The 22,057-nt window shown below is 54.8% G+C and overlaps 5 protein-coding genes across 5 annotated transcripts; 4 read left to right on the top strand and 1 right to left on the bottom strand.

The window, feature by feature from the left end:
• The first annotated feature begins 1,945 nt into the window (after nucleotides 1–1,945).
• On the top strand, nucleotides 1,946–3,613 carry LOC34624466 (ADP-ribosylation factor-like protein 1). Its single transcript, XM_026335711.1, has 6 exons — nucleotides 1,946–2,048; nucleotides 2,307–2,345; nucleotides 2,592–2,673; nucleotides 2,835–2,946; nucleotides 3,071–3,148; nucleotides 3,509–3,613. Exons 1-6 carry the CDS (start codon nucleotides 1,946–1,948, stop codon nucleotides 3,611–3,613), a joined length of 519 nt encoding a protein of 172 aa, XP_026191496.1.
• A 1,625-nt stretch (nucleotides 3,614–5,238) lies between these two features.
• On the bottom strand, nucleotides 5,239–6,988 carry LOC34624467. Its single transcript, XM_026335710.1, has 4 exons — nucleotides 6,806–6,988; nucleotides 6,536–6,740; nucleotides 6,235–6,427; nucleotides 5,239–5,560 (listed from the first exon to the last, which is right to left on the bottom strand). The coding sequence occupies exons 1-4, from the start codon at nucleotides 6,986–6,988 to the stop codon at nucleotides 5,239–5,241; spliced, it is 903 nt and encodes a 300-aa protein (XP_026191495.1).
• Nucleotides 6,989–7,579: 591 nt separating this feature from the next.
• Nucleotides 7,580–9,463, top strand: LOC113146920. The gene is made up of 5 exons (XM_026335709.1): nucleotides 7,580–7,642; nucleotides 7,975–8,062; nucleotides 8,255–8,442; nucleotides 8,819–9,069; nucleotides 9,358–9,463. Exons 1-5 carry the CDS (start codon nucleotides 7,580–7,582, stop codon nucleotides 9,461–9,463), a joined length of 696 nt encoding a protein of 231 aa, XP_026191494.1.
• Nucleotides 9,464–10,070: 607 nt separating this feature from the next.
• On the top strand, nucleotides 10,071–13,908 carry LOC113146919. Its single transcript, XM_026335708.1, has 5 exons — nucleotides 10,071–10,328; nucleotides 10,486–11,208; nucleotides 11,797–12,359; nucleotides 12,718–13,612; nucleotides 13,819–13,908. The coding sequence occupies exons 1-5, from the start codon at nucleotides 10,071–10,073 to the stop codon at nucleotides 13,906–13,908; spliced, it is 2,529 nt and encodes an 842-aa protein (XP_026191493.1).
• A 2,786-nt stretch (nucleotides 13,909–16,694) lies between these two features.
• Nucleotides 16,695–19,916, top strand: LOC34617631. The gene is made up of 6 exons (XM_026335706.1): nucleotides 16,695–16,859; nucleotides 17,006–17,188; nucleotides 17,316–18,425; nucleotides 18,584–18,759; nucleotides 18,922–19,032; nucleotides 19,670–19,916. The coding sequence occupies exons 1-6, from the start codon at nucleotides 16,695–16,697 to the stop codon at nucleotides 19,914–19,916; spliced, it is 1,992 nt and encodes a 663-aa protein (XP_026191491.1).
• The last annotated feature ends 2,141 nt before the right edge of the window (nucleotides 19,917–22,057 follow it).

Genomic DNA, 22,057 nt, shown 5'->3' with positions numbered 1-22,057 from the left:
TCCCTACTCCGCCTTCTTCGGTCTCCAAACAGCCTGCTTCCGCCGGGGAAAGTCTCATTGTTGAAATTGTTTGGATTCTGCATACACATGCAGTTCCTGATTATATGACCCAATGTTTTCCACAAAAGCAGGTATATTATTTCGGGGGGCTGTATCGGGCTGTTTAGCGGCCAGGAATTCTTCTGGTTTTCTTACCCATCAACCTTAGCCTACAAGCTAGGGTGGGTTTACACAGCTCGCACATCCATGGGTTCCAAATATCGCCCTTGCTCTACCTTCTCAGCCAATGGTGCAGATGTTGTTCAAATTTGCGCCTGAGGAGGTATCAGGTTGCCTGTCAATCGTCCAGTGACTGCCCACCCTGCTATTACCTGACGTAACACTCCGGGAACTCCTGATATACTGATGATCAAGAAGCCGTTCGTCTACGTTCGAGCTTCTCCAGAAGCATTTTATTTCTGGATGGAATGAAATGTTGGTACCTGTCCCTGCCTTAGCTTTCTGGGTTATCCCATAGCTTGCTATTAGGCTGACTTCGGTATAGACATAGGAGTCATGATTTGCATGAAGGCCTGTAGCAAGTGGCCAGGCCTGCACGAAGATTAATTATTTTATACCAATAACGCTCGCATTGAAGTGTTTATCGAGCACCATAGAAACTTATTGAGTATTTTTCCAATGGAATCTTCGCTTCCGTGCAGGAGTTTCTCATAGTTGCTGACATATGAAGAGGAAACAGCTGGGGTCCGCGTATATGCTTCATCTAAGCAGTTTGAGAATCAGAGCAAACTGCACATTCATATCTTACGTTTTATGAAGCAGTTTCAGTTCCTATGCAAGAAAGGGTATGAACTGCATGTATGTGGGCCAGACACGAACATACAAGCCGGGTAGTCAATTTTTCCCTTATTTTTGGTAGAATATCACTAGTGTAGCGGAAAGTATTTAAAGCATGGCTTAGCCTGCTGAAGCTTAAGGGTGTACGTTCCATTTTTATCTCGCCACAAATTGTCTGTTGGGGCTCCTGCATTTGGTCATGCAAACACTTGCATATCATTATTAAACACAGCTGTTGCTAATGCGGCAAACGGATACCAATAATGCAGGGCGACTAGGTTGGTCGTCAACGATCCTTGTCCAGTGCCTGTGGCGAGCATACAATAAGGATACTTCAATCCAGATGACAGTGCGCGTTAAGAGCTTGGGACATCATAGGATGCCTGAAGTATGCTTATTTCATGTAAAGAAAGACATTTTAATCCTTTGTGCCCTTGTGTGGTGGCAGGAGCCACTGCTGCATGCGGTGGTCTTTAACCTGCCTGTTCACATGCAGCCACAAGTAAAGCGCAGCTAGAGCTCTCGAACTGCTTTACGTAATACATAGTCATCTTTCTACCTGTTACTGCTGCCTCTTTCTCTGTTGATCCGGTCTTCCTGTCGCTGCTGGGGCTCTTCGCAGCAGTAGCTTCATCAGCATCCCGTAGCAGCAACAGGGTGGAACTAACATTTATTGCTCTGTGGAGCTGCACATGTCTGCCGTGTATGAAAGCTCCAAAATTCGTCGCTTTCAGCTGCTGCCAATGCATGCTGCCGTTGTGGAGCAGCAGTGGCAGGGACACACTTCGTAACAGCGCCCGCTACAGCACCAGCTACAGCGACCACACCAGCTAGCAGCAACTGCGGCTGCAGATCGACGAAAGCCAGCTAATGCTGTCGCCTTCTTGTTTCCTGCACCTCGAGGGCTCAGCTGTGGGAAATCTCCCTCTCTATATATCCTCTACGGTTGCGGTCGCTCGTCTAGGGGATTTGGACGGCCTTCCAGGCCTTTTCGCTGTCTACTTCGAGCCGGACAGCTCTAATTCTTGAGACACACAAATAAGCAGACTCTACAGGCTCATAGCCTCAATGTCTTTCATCTGAGATTGTAAAACTACGGGTTTAGGCCATGGGAGGGGCTCTATCTTCTTGGTTCCCCCGGTTCTTCGGGGGCCGTGAAGTGCGCGTGTTGATCCTCGGCTTGGACAACGCTGGCAAAACTACCATACTTTGTGAGTGACGCACAATCGCGCAGGCTGCGCTGCCTCTGCCGCCGCTACACTTCCTTATACCTGAGATGTTTTCCTCGATCGCTGACGCTGCTACCCTTGCTGCCTGGTTGGCAGCCTACTAGAGAGTCCTCGACGTTCAAGCTGCTCATCGCACCAGAAGGAGCTGCAGTCACAACTATTTTAGCGGCCATGGATGCTGGGCAGCGCCTGTGGCAAACGCAACAGAAGAGTTGTTGCGTTTCATGTCTTGGCCTGCAGACCGCCTGCACCTGAATGAGGTCATCCAAACAGTACCGAGTGGGCATCCTTGCATCCATAAAAATCACAGTAGCAGCAAAACTGACACATGAGTTGAATCATTGCTCGCAAAATCACGATTGGTAACCCCACTTGCGTAAGCAGCAACAGCGTTGATCATGGCAACAAAAGGATCAGCAGTGGCAGCGTCATCAGCGCACGTGTGTGTGTGTGTGTGTGTGTGTGTGTGTGTGTGTGTTTGTGTGTGTGTGTGTGTATGTGAATGTGTGTTTGTCTCTTTCGCAGCCATTGGTTTCAATGTGGAGACAGTGAAATACAAAAACATAGAGTTCCAAGTCTGGGACTTGGGCGGGCAAACTTCCATCAGGCAAGCATAAAATTGTAGCTAGTTAAGATATTCACCGTAATCCTGCAGAGTATTGTTGGTGGTAGTGCAGATGTCACTGTGTACATCCACCTTCGTGCAAACCCCATGGGTGCCGGCTGCCTTTTAGTGCAAATTACGGTCAAGAGCTCGTGTTTTTGCAGGCCTTACTGGAGGTGCTATTACCCCAACACGCAGGCCCTTATTTACGTGGTGGATAGCGCAGATGTGGAGAGGCTACCTGATGCCAGACAAGAGCTGCTCCTTATGCTCGAGGTAGAGTGCAGTAGCAATGGGATGGAAGTTGTAGAGCGACGCAGACGCAGTTACGGGCCACGAAGCAGCAAGTGAAGGAATAGCAAGAGTACCACCTGCAGCGTGCATGTGGTTCATTGCGCAGGAGGAGGAACTAAAGGATGTAGCTCTTGCTATAATTGCAAACAAACAGGATCTGCCGCGGGCACTCAACGAGGGCGAGGTACGATGCTTGTGCTGTTAACTTGAAAAGGGTTGCTCTGCTCCGCGTGGCGTTTTAGGAAAAGACGGACGGTTCAGATCTCCTGTGCAGATAATAGCTGATCTCTGCAGGTTGGCGAGGTCCGATTTGGAGTGTGGGATTGGGTGTATATATGCCATCCTTTGGATGACTTTGGGCACTTCTCTGTTATCTGAATCCATGTGCGTCTCTGTTTCATATAGTGCGTGTACTAAATGTGCCTCGCAGTGTATGTGCGTCTCGGTGCCTTCTGGCTGACATTAGCTCCCGCTCAGATCTTGGTATTTGTGTTCCTCCATTCTCGTCCTCACAAAGTGCATATATGTTTCCTGCCTCGCACAGATATCGATGGCTCTTGGCCTACCTACTCTGAGAGACCGCCGCTGGTCGGTTTTCAGCGCTTCTGCCGTTAAGGGAGAGGGCCTTGATGCTGCCATGGAATGGTGAGCTAGCCGTAGTCACACGCCTTTCGGTTTAGACAACCCTAAAATTTGTATATTCTGTCATGCGCTTCCTCCGAATCTCGCTTTTTGTGCTCTCGTTGAGACCTTTCTGCTCTCCCACATTTGTATTCGTTTTGATTACCGCTGGCAAGCTACCCATCGCGGCACCAGCATCACAAGTAATACTTTGATGCTCTTTGCTCTGTGCCATGCACCTGTAGGCTTGCGGATGTCCTCTCCTAGCATTCGCTGCTGCCCATCGCTCCGCGCAGCAACACCCCTCGCAATGGCTCCTGCAGTAGCAGCAACGGTACCTCCATGCCATCACAAATCTCTGACGGACTGTGGGGAGTTGGGACTCGACTGATTGTATCATCGTCTTTGTGTGCTTCTGTATGTGCACTTCATGTCTCCCTCGGTCCGGATTGTGGTACTATTTTTGTTTTTGCCCCCTGGCCCCACTCGCTAGACGGTGGTACTCTAAACCAATGAGCATAAACGAGAAGATGCCCACATAATGATAGGCGGGTAGAGTGACGAAGTAGAAGAGCTTCTAAACTCGCTTCAAAAATGCAAAAGAAGACTTCAGTAGTACCTTTGCCGAGGGCCATTGGGCTCGAGCATGCTCTGTTCCTCATTGGAGAATGGTCACTTCTTGCGAACTTTCTCACCAGGCCCAAAGATTTGGGTTTTTTTTCTGACTGTGGTCAACTGCCGCCGCTACACAGTTTAGAGTCGTGACCTCGTGGTGTTTGTACCCCTGGCTGCCTCCGAGACACCTCCACCCGTTTTTAGTCCCTCACACCTGCTTTCAATGGCTATGGATCTTGAGCATCCAGCTGCAGCTTACTGCGTTTCGCCTTTCCGTCTATAAGTTGCATCAATCTTTAGAAGTAGCACCAGGCCTGTGGTTAGAAGAGGTGCCGCTCTAGGGACGCCGCCCAAAGAAGCAGACAGGGCACCCCAAATGCGCCATGAGGTGGTCCTCTACTGATAGCTGTCTGCTGCTACTATTGAAATCGTGGCCTCTCGCCGTGATACAAAGAAAAATCAACTGGTGGAATCGTAGCGGCCTAAAAAGCATTCATGCGATGTACTTATACGGGCTAGCGACATGGGAAGTAGCTCAGGAGCTTAAATGGCTGCACTTTTTTGTCGGAGCAGCTGTGCTTACACGCGATTATATGCACGCACTTTGTCACAGCTAGAAGCTGCAGCTCACCCTGCGAAGAGTTCGATTTTCACGGCTAACGCGTACCATGGAATGAAGCCAAATGGAAACAGCACAAGAGAGCATTTCATGAAGCGCCTAAAAACCGACAAAGTCCGTCACATCTGAGGCCCCACAATGGTCAGCAGCAAATGCAGTTGCTGCCATGCCGTTGTATTATTCAGGCTCAAATGGCATGTTTTTGCATGCAGATGCAGCTAAGCCAAGAGACGCGTTCAGGCCCTGCTCAGCTTGCTCGTGCACACCCTCGCGCAAGCGGAATTGTCGCCGCAAGCGCAGCGGTAGGGGCAGGGACCAAGCCGCAGTTCTGCTACCTGAACATGCGGTGATGGCCTGCCTTTATCCTGTTTTGGATGCAGCTTGCGTCTTACAGGGTGCCGTCAATGGAGGCTACAAAGCTAGTTCTGCTGCTGTGAAACGGGAGCTGCACTGGGAGGGAACTGTGGCGCTGCCGCCTTGAGTTTACGGAGATGGGTATCCTCATCAAAGGGCACGAAGCGCAAGGGACCCTGCTGCTGGAGGGGGATGGGGCCTTCTTGAGGCTCGTCCTTCATCCCTTCTACCTCGGCAAGTGTTCGCAACCGCTTAGGATGCTGCTTGCCATCTTCTGCTCCTTCCTGCGTGCCGTCTGCGCCGCTCAAGCTATCCGCAGCCAGGAGATAGAACTTGACAAGATCGTGCTTCAAGGGGTATACGGAGGTCAGCATCTCTTGTGCTGGTCTACACGCGGCAACGGCAAACACAGCAGCCCCTCCAGTTGTGCACAGGGCATGCCACCACCGACCCCTGCCTGCAGCAGTCCCCCTGCTCTCCTCCCGTGGGAGCACCGCGCACTACATTGCATCAGCATGCAAAACACAGCAGCGGAAGAATCCTTTAAAGGCCGTCGCACATACCTAAAGTGTCGTTGAAGCGCTGCCGGGAGATACGCGAAGTGTGGTCCCAGATTGATGGTAGCGGAGGCTCCATTGAAGAGCGAGACAGCGGGGTGGAGTTCGCAGCAAAGGAGGGGTCCGAGAGCTCGGTGATACAGGCGGCCATTAACAGAGAACGAAATAAAGGAGCTCGGATACGGAACTCCCTCAGGCAGCGTTGAATCGTGTGTAACGTCGCACAGCAGCCCTGCAAAAGCGCGCAAGCGCTCCTACTTCACATTCTGAAGCCCGAAGAGGTCTACACAGCAGCACTAGATGCGTGCAGACAGCGCTACCGAAGCGAGAGAAACGTGGACACGATAGCGAACACGAGCAGTAGGCCGTCTCGTGTGTTCGAGAATCCCTCTGTGCCGTTCGAAAGCAGAAGCACCGGTTGGATCGGTAGGCAAACGGAAGCTGTAGCGGGTGCTAGAGAGCGAAGACACGCGAAGTTGCGGTTTCAGCTCCCTACGGATGCACGCACATGTACCTTGCTGTAAGAATGGCCACAGGTTGGTTCTGCCTCGAGGATCCTCCAGCGCCACCGGAGGCCTTCCTGGAAGATGAATAAAGCACCCCACAATGTCGCCTTCTTGCAAGGGGGGGGGCACGCCTGAAGCCGCATATTCATCGCTGTCTCCCCCGCACACTGCGCATCCGCAGGCGCAACAGCCTCCCCCTTTGGAGTTTGCGGCCAAGGATCCTGCCGCGGCAGCCACTGCTTCGTCCAGGGCAGCAGCAGCAGGATCCTCTTCTGCTGCACTGCCCAGCGGGGGGGGGCCTCGCATATCGGTATCCGTGGAGGAGGGGCCCCCCTCCAAGGCGTCTCCACCAGCATTGCCTCCGATCCTCGATGCTTCTGAGGCGCCGTCAGCAGCAGCAGTGGCGCCCTGGAGGGGGAAAGAAATCAGCGAAGGCTTCAGGCGTTTTCGACGACCCCGAGTTACGACGAAGAGGCCCCTGCGGCGCGGTGCGCCCCGAACTGTCTCCAATAAAGCGCCTCCGCCTTCGGGAACTCTGAGATCCCCCTTGCTGCTGCAGGATTCCTTGCAGCTCGTGCAGCTGCACGCACATCGCTCCCGGTGCCGTCGTTCTCGACCGTGCGGAAGCTCGCAGTAGGAGCCAATGGCGTAGCCGAAAGGGTTCGAGCCAATAGGAGCCCTAGGAGGCGAGAGGCGGGAGCAGAAACCGACGCGTAGACAAGGCGCCAGTGCGTTGTGCTCGCTGATGGCATACTCCTCTCCGAACTCCTGCGCATCCACGCACCCTGCAAGCTCGGAAGCCAACGCCCAGATACTCCCCGAGGCGGACCGCGCAACCCGACTTCGAACAAACACAGATGCCCAGACTGCCGGAGCGAGCTAGCGCAAGCCCCTCAGCGGCTCGCTGTGCATGCATGCGCTGGCGCGAGGGGAGGCGAAAGGCAGACACTCGAGCCGCGACTCAGAGGTGCACGTTCTAGCACGCTGCATAGGGTCTCTGTGGGTCGCTCGAGAATCGCGAGAAGTGCGTGAGAGGCAGACGCAGCTGGCGCCTCCGCTGCTACTTACCCTGACAACGTCTCGCATCGTTTTGCACGTCCCCCAGCCTTTGACTCCCAAAGCGGGAACCTGCGCTGCGAGGCAAGAAGCCGCCTGACGATCCGGCCCGCAGTTTTGAGCCGCCAAAGGGCCCACTTTTACCTCGAAGTAGAAGGATCCCCAACTGCAGCAACATCGGCACAGAGAACTCCCCCAGTTGCGACCTCCTGCGACACACCAAAACAGCAGCTGTACCGCCGATTGGCTCCACGCAGCAACGGCAGGAAGCGCAGACAGACGGGGTGATGGGAGGAGCTGCACTCGGCGCAGACACTACACACTGCCAACGGGGCACTGCTCGCGAGAAGGCCAGCCCATCACGGCATCACCGTAGATACACCTGGAGCCTCCGGAGCAGCACTTAGAGGGGGAAGCGTGTCGGGGGGAGGCCTACCAGTCGCTGTGCTCCTATCCTGAGAGAGCTTCACGTTGTGAGTGTAACGGGGATCTAACGAGTGTTCTACGTGCTCCCGGCGAATACACAAGCCCAGACGCCGCCCTTCACAACGCAACAGCCAGTTGGTGCCCTCCGCATCCAGAGGCTGCTGCTGCTGCGTCTGCTGATGAGACAGTGCAGCAGCGGCAGCGCCAGCGCCAGCGCCAGCAGCAGCAGCGGCACGAGAACGAGCACGGCCTCGAGGGGGGGTGGCCTGCTGCTGCTGCTGCTGCTGCTGCTGCTGCGGCTGCTGCTGCTGCTGCTGCTCATGTTGTGGCTGCTGTTTCTTGCGGCCAGAGGAGTCTGACCTGGACAGAGATACTGCATGCGCCGACGCTTTACTGAATGTGGAGGCAGCTGCAGCAGTAGCCGCATCGGGAGACGCAGTGCCCGTTGCTGCGTGCTGCCGAGGGGCGGCTGCTCCGAGCTGCTGAATGGCTGCTGCTGTTAGGTTCCAGCCCCCCTTGTTCTCCTCTGCATCCAGTTTCCGACTGCTCTGCCCCCCCCAATGACTTCTTTTGCTACTTGCGTTCGAAGAAATACCCCTTGAGAGCCAGGACAGAACATGCGGAGGCAGCAGGGCCCTCAGGCTGTCTGACAGCCAAGGGAGCTGATTCTCCTGGAGCTGTTGCTGCTGCTGCTCTTGCCACTGCAGCAGCTGTTGCTGCTGGCGTTGCACCAATTCAAGGATCTGCTGGTACGACAACAATATTTGCTGCTGCCGCTGCTGCTGCAGGAGCAGTTGCCGGCCTAGAGAGGTTTCTGGGCGAGACGAACCCGAGTCAGGAGGCGATGGAAGACGCCCATTGTCACCATCATTATCATAACTTCGATCCTCCTCCTGAGCATCTGACGGCGGAGGAGTCGCAAGCTGCGCTTTGGGAGTTTCCTCCTCGCGGACTGCGCTGCGAAGCTGCTGGTTTGAGGGCCACATGGTATCTCCTGATGCAGCAGGCGATTGCTGCAGCAAGAAGCTGTCTACTATGCGCTACTCTGTAGTCAGCATCCTGCAGCTCTATAAGGGCTCTCTGGGTGCATCATAGAACAGCTGTGTCTTTGCTGCGGCGCTGCAGCTGGTGCAATAACGTGGGAAGGTGCGGGAGTCTCAAGGGGCTGCTACCCTTGGGAATTGTGGAGTAGTGACACCCGCAAAGAAAGCGGCTTTCAAAAATGCTATCGTGATGCACACGCCTGCTCTTCGAGACCACACAGCAGCAGCCGCAACACACAAAGCAACGGTTGTGGGGCCATCAAGGCGCCTAATGCCGTCCAGCAAGCAGCTGCAGCTATGTTATGGCAGTAAATAACTGTAAAAAGGGCAAAATACGCCTAAAAGAAGGCAAAAGAATCCCGAATCACGCCGTCGCTGCTCCTGCAGTCGGCGGCAGCTGGCTTGCGCATGCAGAGCTGTCGGCAGCAGTATGAGGACTCAGCAGTACGAGGACCGCAAAAAGCATGACGAAAAGTCGTGCACTGTAATGCTGACCATAGAAACATAGCAGAGCGACGTCTTGCATCGGCGAGAAGGGCTGGAAAAGCAGCAACACGGCTGCACCAGATCTGTGTGCCCTCTCCACTCGAAACCAGTCCCTCAATGGCGACGCTAGGGAACAGCTCAGCAGCAGCTGCTGTTGTTCCTGCTGCCCAGTCACACGCTGAGGCGGCAGCAGTTTCTCCTGGCACCTGCGAGTAATGATCCCCGACATGCCGCAGCGCCCGAACGTACAGTCTGACAGCCCAGCATGAGGCTTCTGCGTCAGAGGCGTGGAGTGTCGCAGCAGCAGCGGAACCTGTTGCTGCACCGGCAGCAGCCGGAGGACAAGCCTGGATAGCCTTTGCCGCATCCGAGAAGCAAGCCGCTGGGCAGCCGCGAGTTTGCAGCGAGGATTATGATCCCAGTCAGTCCAATCAGGAGCACGAACAAGAAGAACGCAAGCGCATTTTGCGTCAGAACGCATCATCGACGCCTTCCCAGACCCCCACTCAACCCAGCAGCCATCCTATCTGCTGCAGGTGCAGCAGAAGTCGCTGCCGCAGGAACGACATCCGCAAAGTCGGAGCGAGTCAGAGCAGCCACAGGCAGGCAAAGGGCGCATGTCTATCCTGGAGCAGGATCAAGTGCCATCCCTGCAGAGGCCTTCTTCAATGCGGCCCCTTCAGCTGCAGCAGCAAGCAAGGCAGCAGTATCCTCAGGCTGTTCCGCCGAGCTGCCTTTTATTACACACCGAAGTAGAGCGGAAACGCAGAGCGAATGAAGCGAAGAGCTGGCAGGCAGCGGACGCCTCTCCGCAGATACCGAAATGTCAGCATCAGCGGCGAGACCAACAGCAGGACGCAGTAGTAGCTCTGCTGCAGCAGGAGGAGCAATATGGCTCACACCAAGATCACAGTTTGCAGCAGCAACAGCAGCAAGGCTCTCCGCAGTTAGAGCGTTTTCCCCCAGGCAGCGCGCAGCGGGGGACGGCACATGCTGGATGGCAGAGAGAGCTAATAAGCCTCCAACTGAATTCGCAGCAGAGCAGCCTGCTGCAGCGGCAATTGCGGCCGCCCCTCCAACCGCAATCACCGCGTAAGCAACAAGTGAACGACTCTCTGCATGCTGAACAAAGAGCGAACTCTCCCTCCACGCGACTGCAACGGCACTGCTGCCAGCAGCAACTAAATGCGCATCTGGAGCAGCAGCAGCAGCAGCAAGTGTCGGCAGAAGCTCTCCAGGCCGTAGGCGCTACGACTGCCGCCGAAGATGCACGAGGAGGCTTGAATTTGGATGTTTTCGTCCCTATTCGACAGCTTATCGAAGCCATGCGAGAGACACGAGAAGTTACTTGCCTCCTTCCTTGGCAAAGGGACTGCCTCCTCGTCTCGCGTTCCCCTACTGGTGGCAATGGCGCTTCTTCATGTCTGGGTGAGGATGCAGCACAGTCATCAGCAGCCTCGGAGGCAGCAGAAAGCGGAGCTAGCGAGAGAGGTGATGCCTCATCAGCAGCAAGTGCAGCAGCTGTTGCGGCAGGCATCGCGTTGCGTTGGGGGGCCAAGGCTGCATTGGCTGCTGAGTCGCAGCGAATCTTAGATGGATCGTTGAATCTGGTGTATTCAGCTCCTACAGGAGCAGGCAAGACGCTCGTCAGCGAGGTGTTGATGCTGCGTCACATCTTCGGCTTGCTGCGTTTGCCGCCTCGTGACACTCAGCAGAAGGAGCTCGAGTATCAAGAGCAGCCGCGACAGCTGAGTTGGCCTACTGCCCCCCGTGCAACTCCAGCGGCTACTGCAGAGGAGGTCGGCAAGTCGCTGTTAAGCTCGCCGCAAGTATCAGACGGATCGGCGGGAGATGCAGTTCCCCCTAGAAGAGTCATTGTAGTGCTCCCGTTCGTGTCTTTGATAGAAGAGCAGCAGCAGAAGCTGCAGCGTCTATTTGCCGCTGCCTCGCTGCCGATAAAGGTCATTGCGTTGCACCACTGCAGCAAAGGCACACCCGCAATAGACACCGCAGCCGATGATCCGGCAGCATTCGATATTGCTTTCTGCACCATCGAGAAGGCAGGAGCGTTGCTGCAGCATCTAGCGGAAAAGGCCTTGCTGCTGAAGCGCGTGGGGTTGGTCGTCGTAGATGAGCTGCACGCGCTAGGCGACCCCACACGAGGCGCTCTGATCGAATGCCTCCTCTCGCGCATTGTGTATTCCAATATAAAACTGCGGCTGCACCAGCAGCAGCTCAAACAAGGCCTCCTGGAACCGAAACAAGAGCAGCTGACGCATCTGCTTCCCATCCAGGTTGTCGGAATGTCTGCCACACTCAGCAATTTGTCAGAAGTTGCTTCGTGGCTCTCCGCAGCGGTTTACTCCAGCGAGCAGCGCCCCCTGCCTCTGCAAGAAGCCTACTGCTGCAGCTACGCACCTGCCATTAAGGCTGCTGTTCGTGCGAAGGCTCATGGCAAGGCAGCGAGGGAGCCTACGGCATCAAAGAGTAAAGCCCAAGTGCGCCTTTTCGTGAAATCGGCTGCTGCTCCTGCGAATATAAACACGGAGCAGCCGTGGCAAGAAGTCACTCTGCCATCGCCTTTGACACCGCTGCTTCCGCATCTGCTTCACCGACAGGGCGAAAAGCAACAAGAGTGGCAAAATCCACATTACAAGGTGCAAGCTGAACTGTCTCGACCGTTGGTGGCCTCTGCTGCCGCACGAGAACCCTTGTTGCGGGTGCTGCTCCTGCTGCTGCTGCAAGACGATAGCGTTCTTATCTTCTGTCGCAGCAAAGCTGCAGCGGAGGCTGTGGCGCTGCTTGTCGCGGATTACGTAATGCCCCTCCTGCAGCAGCGCATTCGGATGCCTCAGCATCCAAAAGAGCAGCATGGCTTTCTTTCTGCGGCTGCAGCAGATTTACGCATGCGTCGTATCAACAACGTGGCGGTGCTTCAGGGGGGCACCATCAAAAGCACAGTGGCCTTTGCTGCCGCTTCTGGAGTCTCCATACATCATGCTGCGCTCACGGTTGAAGAGAAGCGACTGGCGGTATCTTTCTTTAAGGAGGGCCTTGTAAAGGTTCTTACGGCTACTTCCACCCTCGCTGCGGGAGTCAACTTTCCTTGCGAGTAAGCTGCTGCTGCTGCTGCTGCCGTTGTCTTCGTCGTTGCAACACGCACGATAGAAAGCAGCGTCTTTTCCCTTGTCAGGCGTTGGTGGGCTGCTGCTGCGCGTGCTGCTGCTGGCGCCTTTGCAGGGAGGCATTTGGCGGTTCGACGTGTCTTTCTAGTTGCGGACTACTCTCCCCTCGCGTAGCCTATGCATGCCTGCACCTTCTGCCGCTGCTGGACGCGTTTCTTGCTGCTCGCTTGAATGCTCTCGAAGAGGGAGGGAGGGGCCTTTCCGTACACCCATGAGGGTGCTGTGGTGCCTGGTGCTGCAAGTGTGCTTCTCCAGAGAATCCTGTGCCGCAATGATGTCTGTCAGTTCCGTCCTCTTCGACTCCCCACATGTGGGCAGCGGCTTCCTTGATGCCGCCCACTACAAGCAGATGGCAGGTCGAGCAGGTCGCATGCAAGACAAGTCTCGATTGCAGAGCCAGCAGCAGCAGAAGGGGGGTCGTGCAATCGTCCTTTGCAAGGCGTCGGAAGTCGAGAGAGTGAAGGAGCTGCTGCTCCAGGGGCCTCCCTCGGTGCAAAGTGCTTTGGGGGGAGAGCGGCAGGGGTTGCAGCGTCTCATTCTTGGTGCCCTTAGCTGCAGCAGCGGAGCCTTGCGCTGCAGCGGCAGCAACACAGAGCTCGCTTTGCTTGCATGCTGTACCTTTTTGGTACTGCAGCACCGCCTCAGACTGGAGGCGCAGGTTGAGACGTCGCGAGCAGCACCGGAGCGCAGAGACCATCAGCTGTCTGAAATCGTGCAGCGAGAAATAGTGCAGGCAGTGGCTGTGTTGCTGCGCCTGGGTCTTGTGAGATTCGCTGCTGGGCACTACGAGGCGACGGCGAAAGGACGAGCCATTGCCTCGGTTGCTCTCTCCCCGGAGGATGGTGCAGCGGCTTGCGCGTGTGTCGCTGCTGCAAGTAGCAGACTAGCGCTGCACGACGATATCCCCTTGGTCTACTTGGTGGCTCCTACCCTGCCGCTTCCTCAGGGTGCGGCAGAGGGAAAAGGAGGAGAAACAGCGGCTGCCGGCGCTGCGCTCACAGCTGACGACCTAAGGCACCTCGAAAGAACGCTGCTGCGCATGCAACCCTCCGAACGACTTGCTTTGGATCACATGGGAGTCGGACTGCAGCAGCTCCGAGAGTTCATGCTGCTTCCAAGGCCTACTTACGCCTCGTCTTCTCTCCCCAGTGTGATAGCCACACCTAGGGAAGCAAAACAAGCACAGCAGTCTAGGCGCCTGCGAGAGCAGCAGTCGCACCAACTTCCTCAGGGGCAGCAGCCAGCAGAAGCAGCAGAGAACGTAGTGCTCCTTGAGACCACACCGCATGCCTCTCCAAAGAAGTCTTCCTTGGGAGGAAGTCGCCTTAAGGATCGCCATCGAGAAGCGCCGCCTTCTGACGCTTCCCCACATTGGGCCCTCAACAGCCCCTTTGCTTTTGTGCGTCTTCGTGCGACACTGGCTCTGGTGTCTCTGTTACGAGGCGTTCCGGTGCAGCACGTGGCGAAGAGCTTTAGGTGGGAAGAGTCTCTCGTGCAGCAGCTGCAGCAACAGGCGCTGCTCAACGCGTCCCTGATTGCATCCCTCTGCAACAGACTGGGGCATTGGATCGTCTCAACTCTGCTGCTACAGCTGCGACAGCGACTGCTGCTGCACGAAGCTCCCGAGCAGCAGCAAATGCTCGAGCTGTTGCAGGTCGATGGCATTTCTCTGCCTATTGCCCGGATGCTGCGGCAGTACCTTAACGTCCGTACACCCCAACAGCTTGCCGCAGTGCCACCGCAGAAGCTTTTGCGTGTGCTGGCAGTGCACTTGCGCTGCTCGACGCTGCAGCACATAGTGTTGCATGCAAATCAGGCAGCTGCAGACCTTACACGGAAGATCCGCAAGGGACTCAGAAAGTACTGCAGAAGACGCGTAAGGGCTGCTGTCTTATTCTTTTCTCCCTTCTTCATCCGCCTTTGTTTGTGGTCTGCGCCTCGGAATAAGGCAAAAATGTCTTGCTGCTCTTTCCAAGTCGTCATGGAGGTTGCTACTCCTTTCTGAGGGACGGGGAGAGGGGGGCGTGGGAAGACGCTTGCAGCCTAGGCCTCTACTGTTTCTGGCTTTCACACTACACTGCAGCGCTTTTGTGACTCGCCATTGTTGGCCTTGCGCTGTTTGATACAGCTGCTTCTACCGCGGCGTTGACAAGTGCTTTTCGTGTCTTTGTTGCTGGAGTTTTCGGCCTCAAGGTATGCGATGCGTGTTTGCCGCAGGCAACGAAGCCGCAGGAGGCTTTGCAGCTACTGGAGCAGCAGCAAGCGCAGCACGCACAGCGACACCAGCAGCTGAGACAGCAGCAGGTGCCCCCCCAGCTGCAGCGTGCGCATGCATGCATGCGTGAGCAACCACGCGGGCAGCAACAACAGCAGTTCCAGCGAGTTGAGCAGCAGGAGGGGAAATGCAATGAACGGCAGCGGCAGCATTTTTCTGGGATCCCCGAAGACTTCCAGCTGCAGCAGGTGAAACTGCAGTCGCATTTTCATTCCGCTCAGCACCAGCAGCAGAACTCTCTCGTTGTGACGCAACCTGTGCAGCGAGAAAAGCAGGAAATGCCATGGGAAAACGCCGCACAGGATACCTGCATATCACTAGCTTCAGTAGGACCCCCCAAAAGCGGTATCTTGGTGCCCCCCGAGCACCAAGACAAGCCTGCACAGCAGCACCAACGCAAAGAGCAGCAGCAGCAACGGCGAAAGCGTCTTGCTGAGGCTATGGCCTATCCGGAGCGGCACAAAGCGGCCACAGACAAGCAGTCGCAAGCGCAGAACAAGCACTTTCAGAGCTTGCGCCGGTTACCCTGGCCTTCCTTGTGGAGTCTCTGCAGCACGGCAGTCCTGGAGGGGCCTCTTGGAGAGATTCCTCGCAAGAATGCTGCTGCAGATCCGCGTGGCGCCGGATCACCCGTACGGGCAGAAGCACCATCGTCTCCCGTGGTTGCTGCAGCTTTCGAGGCAGCAACGGGATCGATAAGGACGCAGTATGAGAGCGACAGTCTGTGTATCTCCATCGATGAAGCTCTGTTGGAGTTTCAGGACTGCAGCGATGGCAGAACCGCCGAACGTCTGGGAGCAGCACTCCGCCGGTCTCTTGTTTTTGCTGCATGCGTTATATGGAGCGAACCTGAAGCTGCTCCTGCAAAGGGTGCTGCTGCGGCACCTGCAGGAAGAAGGCGAGACAGGAGGCAGGCTGGTGGCCGATGCAGCTCCGTCGAGAGCTGCAGCAGTGGGGTTACTGAAACAAGCAGCAGCAGCTGCAGCTGCGAGGAGGCGATGCCGTATGGCTCTCCTGCGGCGCGCAGTCGGCAGCTCGAGGCTGCAGCAAAAGACGTCTCTCCTGAGCGAAGTGAGGCACAAGCAGCTGTATCGGTGGAGGCGTTGGCATCAGCAGAAGCGGCTCCTGTCGCGTTGCTGCTGGTGTCTCCCCGTGACGGATGTTTCTTCGTCCCTCTGCAGCAGTCCGCCGGCGCCAGCAGAGATACAAGCGACGAATGTAGGAGGTCGAGGCTTCCTCATGCTGTAGAGAGCTGGCTAGGAGAAAGGAGGCATTGCCTGGTTGTTGCAGACGCAGCTGAGTGGGAAGGGCTCCCCCGCCTTCTCGGGTGTCTGCGCAGCAGCAACGTCAAACTCATGGACCCCAAGCTGCCGCATGCAATGTTGCTGCAACGAGGGAAACTGCATACCCATGCCGCTGCCAGCAGAGCTGCTGAATGCACAGATGGAATGTATGAAGCATTGGAGTCAACAGACCCACACGCGATGGCGGCAACAGCAGCTGCGACAGCACCGGTAGCAGCCTCAGCTGCTGCCTCAGCTGATCTGGATGGTGGAGATGGTGGTTCTGCTGCTGCTGATAATAATACGCTTCCTTTTTCTATTCAGGATTGGTGCTCTCTGTACAAGCTGCGCGTTACAACTCACAGCAGCAGCACCAGCAGCCGCAGGAGTCAGAGAAATTTCAAGAGCAGCAGCCTCGGGAGCAGCAGTGGCCAGAAGCGATTGCTGCCCCTCGCAGCAGCAGCCAGTTGGGAGGCGTTTTGTATGCTTTGTCTCCTGGCAGTAAGTGTGCATGCATAATCCATTTAGCTCCACACAAAGATCTACAAGAGCAGCGGCAACAAGATGTAAATGACCGCTGGCCGTTTCCTTTTGCTGTTTCTTCTTACGGGCACCCTTCTGAACGGCAGGGTGTATTGACAGTGGGCAATACACTGCACGTGATGCTCCGGGTTCGATGCTGCCGCCTCTGCTCGTTACAGGTTATGGGTGAGCATCTTGAAGACAGGGGATTGTTAGAGGCCTACAGAAACCTTGAGTGCCCCCTCTCTCTTCCCCTCCTCCGCATGCAGCAGCAAGGATTTCCATTGTTGCTGCACCCTTTGCAACAGTTGTTGAATAGAGGGGCGCACTGCTTGCGACTTCTGCAGGTGAGGCCTGAACCAGCCACACCGAAACCAGCATCAATAGCGCAGAGGCAGTTGCACCCTCAGCTGCATGAAGGCTTCCCCAGACGCACCAGCGTCTGTGAATCCAGCTGCAGCAGCTGCAATCCTGTTTTGTTTTGACTTTGCAGGAAGCAACAGTACGACTGCTAGGCCGTCCTTTTGTCATCTCCGATTGCCAGGCACTTAGAAATGTGCTGCTGCAGACGCCGGATGTAATGCAGGTGTTGCTAGCGGATGCTTGCGCTAGCAGCAGCGGCAGCGAGAACCGTGTGTCGCTGTCGTCTGTTCCTAATGTGCTTCCGACACGTGAGGTGAGCTTTAGCGTGCTTGTTTTCGTGGCTGCTGCTGCTGCTCGTGATACCGCTGCCACTCGCTGTGTATCTACGCTGAAAGCCCTGTTGCAGATTTGCGGTCCTTTTTTACGCCGTTTTCCTGCAGATTCCATCTCTGCTGCGGCGAATGCAATCCCAGCATCCGCTGCTATGGGTTCTATGCTGCTATAGGACGCTGCAACCGTTGCAGCATGCCATTGCTGCAGTGGCCGCAGCTGCAGCGTCACCAGTTGCTGCTTCAATAACTATGAGACTCAGAGGTATAAGAATCAGTGGAAACGCAGGCTTTGCAGCTCCCGCGGATACAGCAGCTCACTCCTTGAGGCACCACCCCCTGTGCTCAGCCTCGGAGCACCCTGAACCGCAGAAGCCACAGCAAGAATGCAGTTCGACAAACAGAGGCTTCTTCCCTCGCATCTACATGTGCCATGTCACGTCAGCAATGCGGGGGTGGGAGGTTTCTCTGCGGCTTCCAGGAGCCGTCCATCATGCTGTTTCAGGTGTAACTGAGGCGGCACGAACGCGGCATATCCTCAATAGCATGCAGCAGCAAACGCTGCACGAGGAACTTCTGCTGCTGCAACACCGGCTGCAGCAGCCCACGCTAGAGAACGCAGCAAGACGCTCCAAGCCTTCTACAGACACGATCTTGCAGCTGCTGCTGCACAGGGGAGAGCAGCAGTATCACCACCAACAGCCGCAAGGAAAACAGCCTCCGCTGCCAGAGGGGCTCTCCGAAACATGCTTGGATGTTTACATTCATCCCACTGCATTGCAACATTTCATGAGCAGCCGCCAGTGCAGCAGCGCTACAGGAACGTGTGGGAGTCAGAGTGGAAAGCTCCTATGGATTTTTCGCGGTGGACAGCGTGGCTCAGCTCCCCAATCGGAATGCGAATATCAGCATTTGGGAGCTGGTGGCACTTCAATCTCGTGGATGGCTGCAGTTCAGCTGTACCCGGCACAGATCGAAACGGCAGAAACGAGGCTAATACCAGCCGCCACGGATGGCGCGAGAACGCTGCTGCTACCTGCGTCTCTGCTCTTCCGAATGGAAGCTCCTTTCAGGGTAGAGGGCTGGATGTCAGGGATTCAGCAACAGCAGCAACAGGAACAGCTCGCTGCGCTTCCACCAGTAGGTTTGCTTGACGTTCGGTCCGTCGTTGGCTCGGCAGAAGGCTTCGTCCTGGTGGCTGTAGAGTTGCAGCACATCGAAGTGAGTCCTTGTCGTGCTGCGTGCAGCGTCTTGGGTTGTCTGATGGTACTTTTGCAGTCTTCGTGACGCCTCGGATCCTAGAGCGGCTATCACGGCTATTTCACATTCCTAAGTAAATATTCTGGATGCCCAGGCTGATGGTCCTGTGTATTTTGCAGTTGCGGGTAGTAGCCCACCTTTCGGGGTATGCGCCACTGGTGAACCTGCTGCTGCAGAGCAGCAAGCGACCAGAAACAATAGCACCAGACGGTGGAGTGGTCGAAAAGTCGGCAGCTGCAACCGCTGCAACAGATGTACTGGATAAGCTGAATGTGGAGCTGCTGCGGCTGTTAAAGCGCGGTGCTGGGGTCCGCAGTGTCAGCTGCACCAGCAGCAACGCCTCCAGCGTGCGTTGCCCTTCACACTGCTGCTCATTGCTGCTCTCTCCCTTCAGCGCGTGTGTAGTGCAGCTACTGCGAAGTCTCATCTGTACTTCCCCTTGTTTCAAACACTTCAGGGACGGGCGAGTGCGTGTTGTGCGAGTTGTACGAGCAGCAAAATGGCCTCCAGGAAGGGCACCTGCAACTGTTAGCGCATGCATTGAGGGCTTGGATATCCCGTTGCGAAGGTTCTGGCCGAGCGTCAACGCTCTTTGGGGCCCCCTTTTCCACAGAAGAGCCTCGATGGCAATGGTCTGGCTCTGATTGTTGTTCAACTGCATCGCAAAATCCCTATTTCTAGTTCCAGCAATGCCTGTGGTCCCCCTGCTCCACAATCAACTGGTTGCGTTTGTGTTATGTTCGGTTGCGGACTTGAAGTATCGTTCTTCGTCTGATTGGGTTTACCTTGAAAGACTGTTCTTCTGCTTACTCGATAGGTGCCCTTGCGATTCTCAGTGCTGTCTCCGGCTCCAAGCACCGCCAGTAGTTTCTAGGCACCTACTACTACTACGCACCAACTTGTTCCTTGTGTTACTCTTTCGGCTCTTCTTCTTTTGTCTCCCACTTCTTCGGCTGGTTTCGTTTCTTCGGTCTGCAGTCCTTCGGTAGCCCACACTTGGTTACCAGCCTCTAATCCTTTGGGGACCTCGTGCCACTGCTGCTCTTCCCTGAGATTTTCCTTGATCTCCTTGCTGTCTCTTCAAGCGTCGGCTCGTTGGTGGTCATGTTGAAATGCCAGCTTGAAACTTTTTATCTGGCCGGAGCTTGGCCAGCCTCCACTTACCGCCACTGGTGGACAAGCCACGCTCTCTGTTCTTGTTGCAGGCAGTCTGTAAAGGCATCCTCGATAGAAGTAACAAAGGCTGCCCTGTTGGCTGTTTGTAACTCCCTTCTCGATGCCCAAGACCGACACAAGCTCCTCCAGAAACAGGAGCAGCTCCTTGAAGCGCAAGGAGAGCATAGCTGCTGCCGTTCCCTATCCCGTGAGACGCCCGCATGTTTGCCTCTTCTGCTACTGCGCGACGGCTTCCTCGTAGAAGCCACAGCCGATGGTCTCGAGGCCGTTCTGTAAGTTGGCGTTTTTGTCTTTTATTCCAAGAATTAAGTGGGAAGGCTTATCTAATAAATCAAGAAATACAGCTCAGTGATTTCTGAAGGGTTTCTTCAAAATTTATCAGGCATGTTTGCTAGCGTGTGCAGCAGCCAGATATGCAACATTGAGTGTTGCAGTCGCCACGACAGAAGCATCATCATCCAAAAGTGCATCACCAGAATGTGTCCTGCTCCACGTGGTGTTTCTATTTTCAGGGACTGGCTGCACGAGGTGGTCCAGTCATCATTGCCTCAGGGGCCCCCCCTGGCAGTTCGCTTTCGGTGGGGGCGCACATGGGGGGACCTCGAGGAGAACGCAGTATGACACTGGGCTTTGCTTTTCGACAGTCTGATGCGCTGGGCAAATTGATGTGCATGTGATTACGTGAGAGGCTCGGATATGCTAGAGGTACTCAAAAAAGGCACCAAAGGGAAACACACGTACAGATATTTACATAGGCGCATGCTAAAACTGCCAAGAAAAAATATGACTAAACAGGGAGACCGGACGAAGAAAGGAAAACATTTCGACGAAAGTAGACACAAAGAAACCCACTTGCAGAGACACGAGTACACATAGTTTAGCAAGAGGAAAAATGTGACGCGACGAGGCACTGGAACAGTGACAAGCACCTATAATTTCCCTTTAATGTTGCGGAAAACTTGGCTGCCCAACTTCTTATCACCTCTGCGTCTTCTACTTGCGTAGAGCTAGTAACTGCAAAAGTAGTGGCAGCACGGTAAGCGGGTCGTGCTTCCAAATTTCAGCTTTGGGCTTTTAAAGCGGTTTTATCAAATGCCTGTTCGTTCACTTCAAATAAGAGAGTAGATCCGTCGGCACATGGTCGTTTTACTTGCGTTAGAGACGGCATGGCACTTTAAAGCCCCTACAAGTATGCTTTGAGTATATCTTAAATACACTGATTGCGGGACTGACAATGCATTCTAGGCGAGGCAACGGTCTCAAGCATACGGAGTAAGAGCATACAGACGGTTGATGGGCTGAGAAGTTCAAGGCCATGAAGAGCACGTCCTGTTCAGAGGAAAATATTGGTTCAGTGCCTTTTCTAAGGTCAACGTATGAAGACACGCAAAATCAGACTCGATACACATTAAATCAAAAGCTATTCAAACTCTTTTCCGAAAAGCTCCGTCGTTCTTCCGATCCTTTGAGTTCCACAAGAGTGGGAAGAGGGCCAGCCTGGGCGCACATTGGTGCACTCTGTACATTCCGAGTATTCACCGCTAGGCTCCAAACACACGCACATAACATTAACTCTTCTTGCACCGAGCTAACAGTAGTAGGCAACAGTTAACAACTACGTATAGTCAAAGAAATTGGTCAATTCTTCAGTAATTCTTGAGTAAATGTACCTAGTGCACTTGAAGGTGCCTTAATATACCTCAACTTGCTACATTTTTCGCCCCCTCCGTCCACTTCTAGACATATCGCGCGTTAGCTCTCCGTCGTGACCAACTATGCAAAGGACAGCGAAAGAATGGCACGTCTAATGCCATTCTCCATCTATGCAGAAACCTGAACAGCAGTGGGAGTTGAAAAGGGCAGAGTGGTCATTAGGCCGAAAAAACGAACAGCAGGGAAGGAAGATACATGCAGTAGCCCACCAAGCACGTGAGACCAAGCCAACACGATGGAGACCCTAGGATGCCTCTCTGTAAACAAGGCGCTGAAAAGTGTGCGCTACGTACTTAAGATGCTAATACCATCACCCATGGTGAATGGCCTTTGAACAGAACAAAGCGGCAAATCATTTTTTTGAGAGCGAATTCTATAACCACTTCTCCTTCAACACTGAAATTAGCATTTCACAACTCATCCAAGCAGAAATTTCCACCTATTGTGTCGCCGGCGCTCAATACAGTCTTAGACTCCAACACTTTCTTACGGCTTTCTCGAAGTTATCTGTCTTCGCAAGGGCTACGTACCTGTGCCGCAGAGTACCCAAATAAGTTTGGAAGCTAAGGAGCTTCTTTTGGAGGCAAAAACGGTAGTTTTGTAGCACTATCAACTCTCAGGGGAATTCATCAGAAAAGACCGATAGTTCTCGAGAGAACAAGTGGTTCCAGCCAGCTGGCTGTTAGCTTCTGTTTACGGTTCCC

Source organism: Cyclospora cayetanensis, unplaced genomic scaffold (assembly GCF_002999335.1).
Source record: "Cyclospora cayetanensis isolate NF1_C8 unplaced genomic scaffold, CcayRef3 CcayRef3_contig_78, whole genome shotgun sequence".
In the NCBI taxonomy this organism is placed as follows: domain Eukaryota; phylum Apicomplexa; class Conoidasida; order Eucoccidiorida; family Eimeriidae; genus Cyclospora; species Cyclospora cayetanensis.
This window is presented reverse-complemented; position numbering and strand designations above follow the sequence as displayed.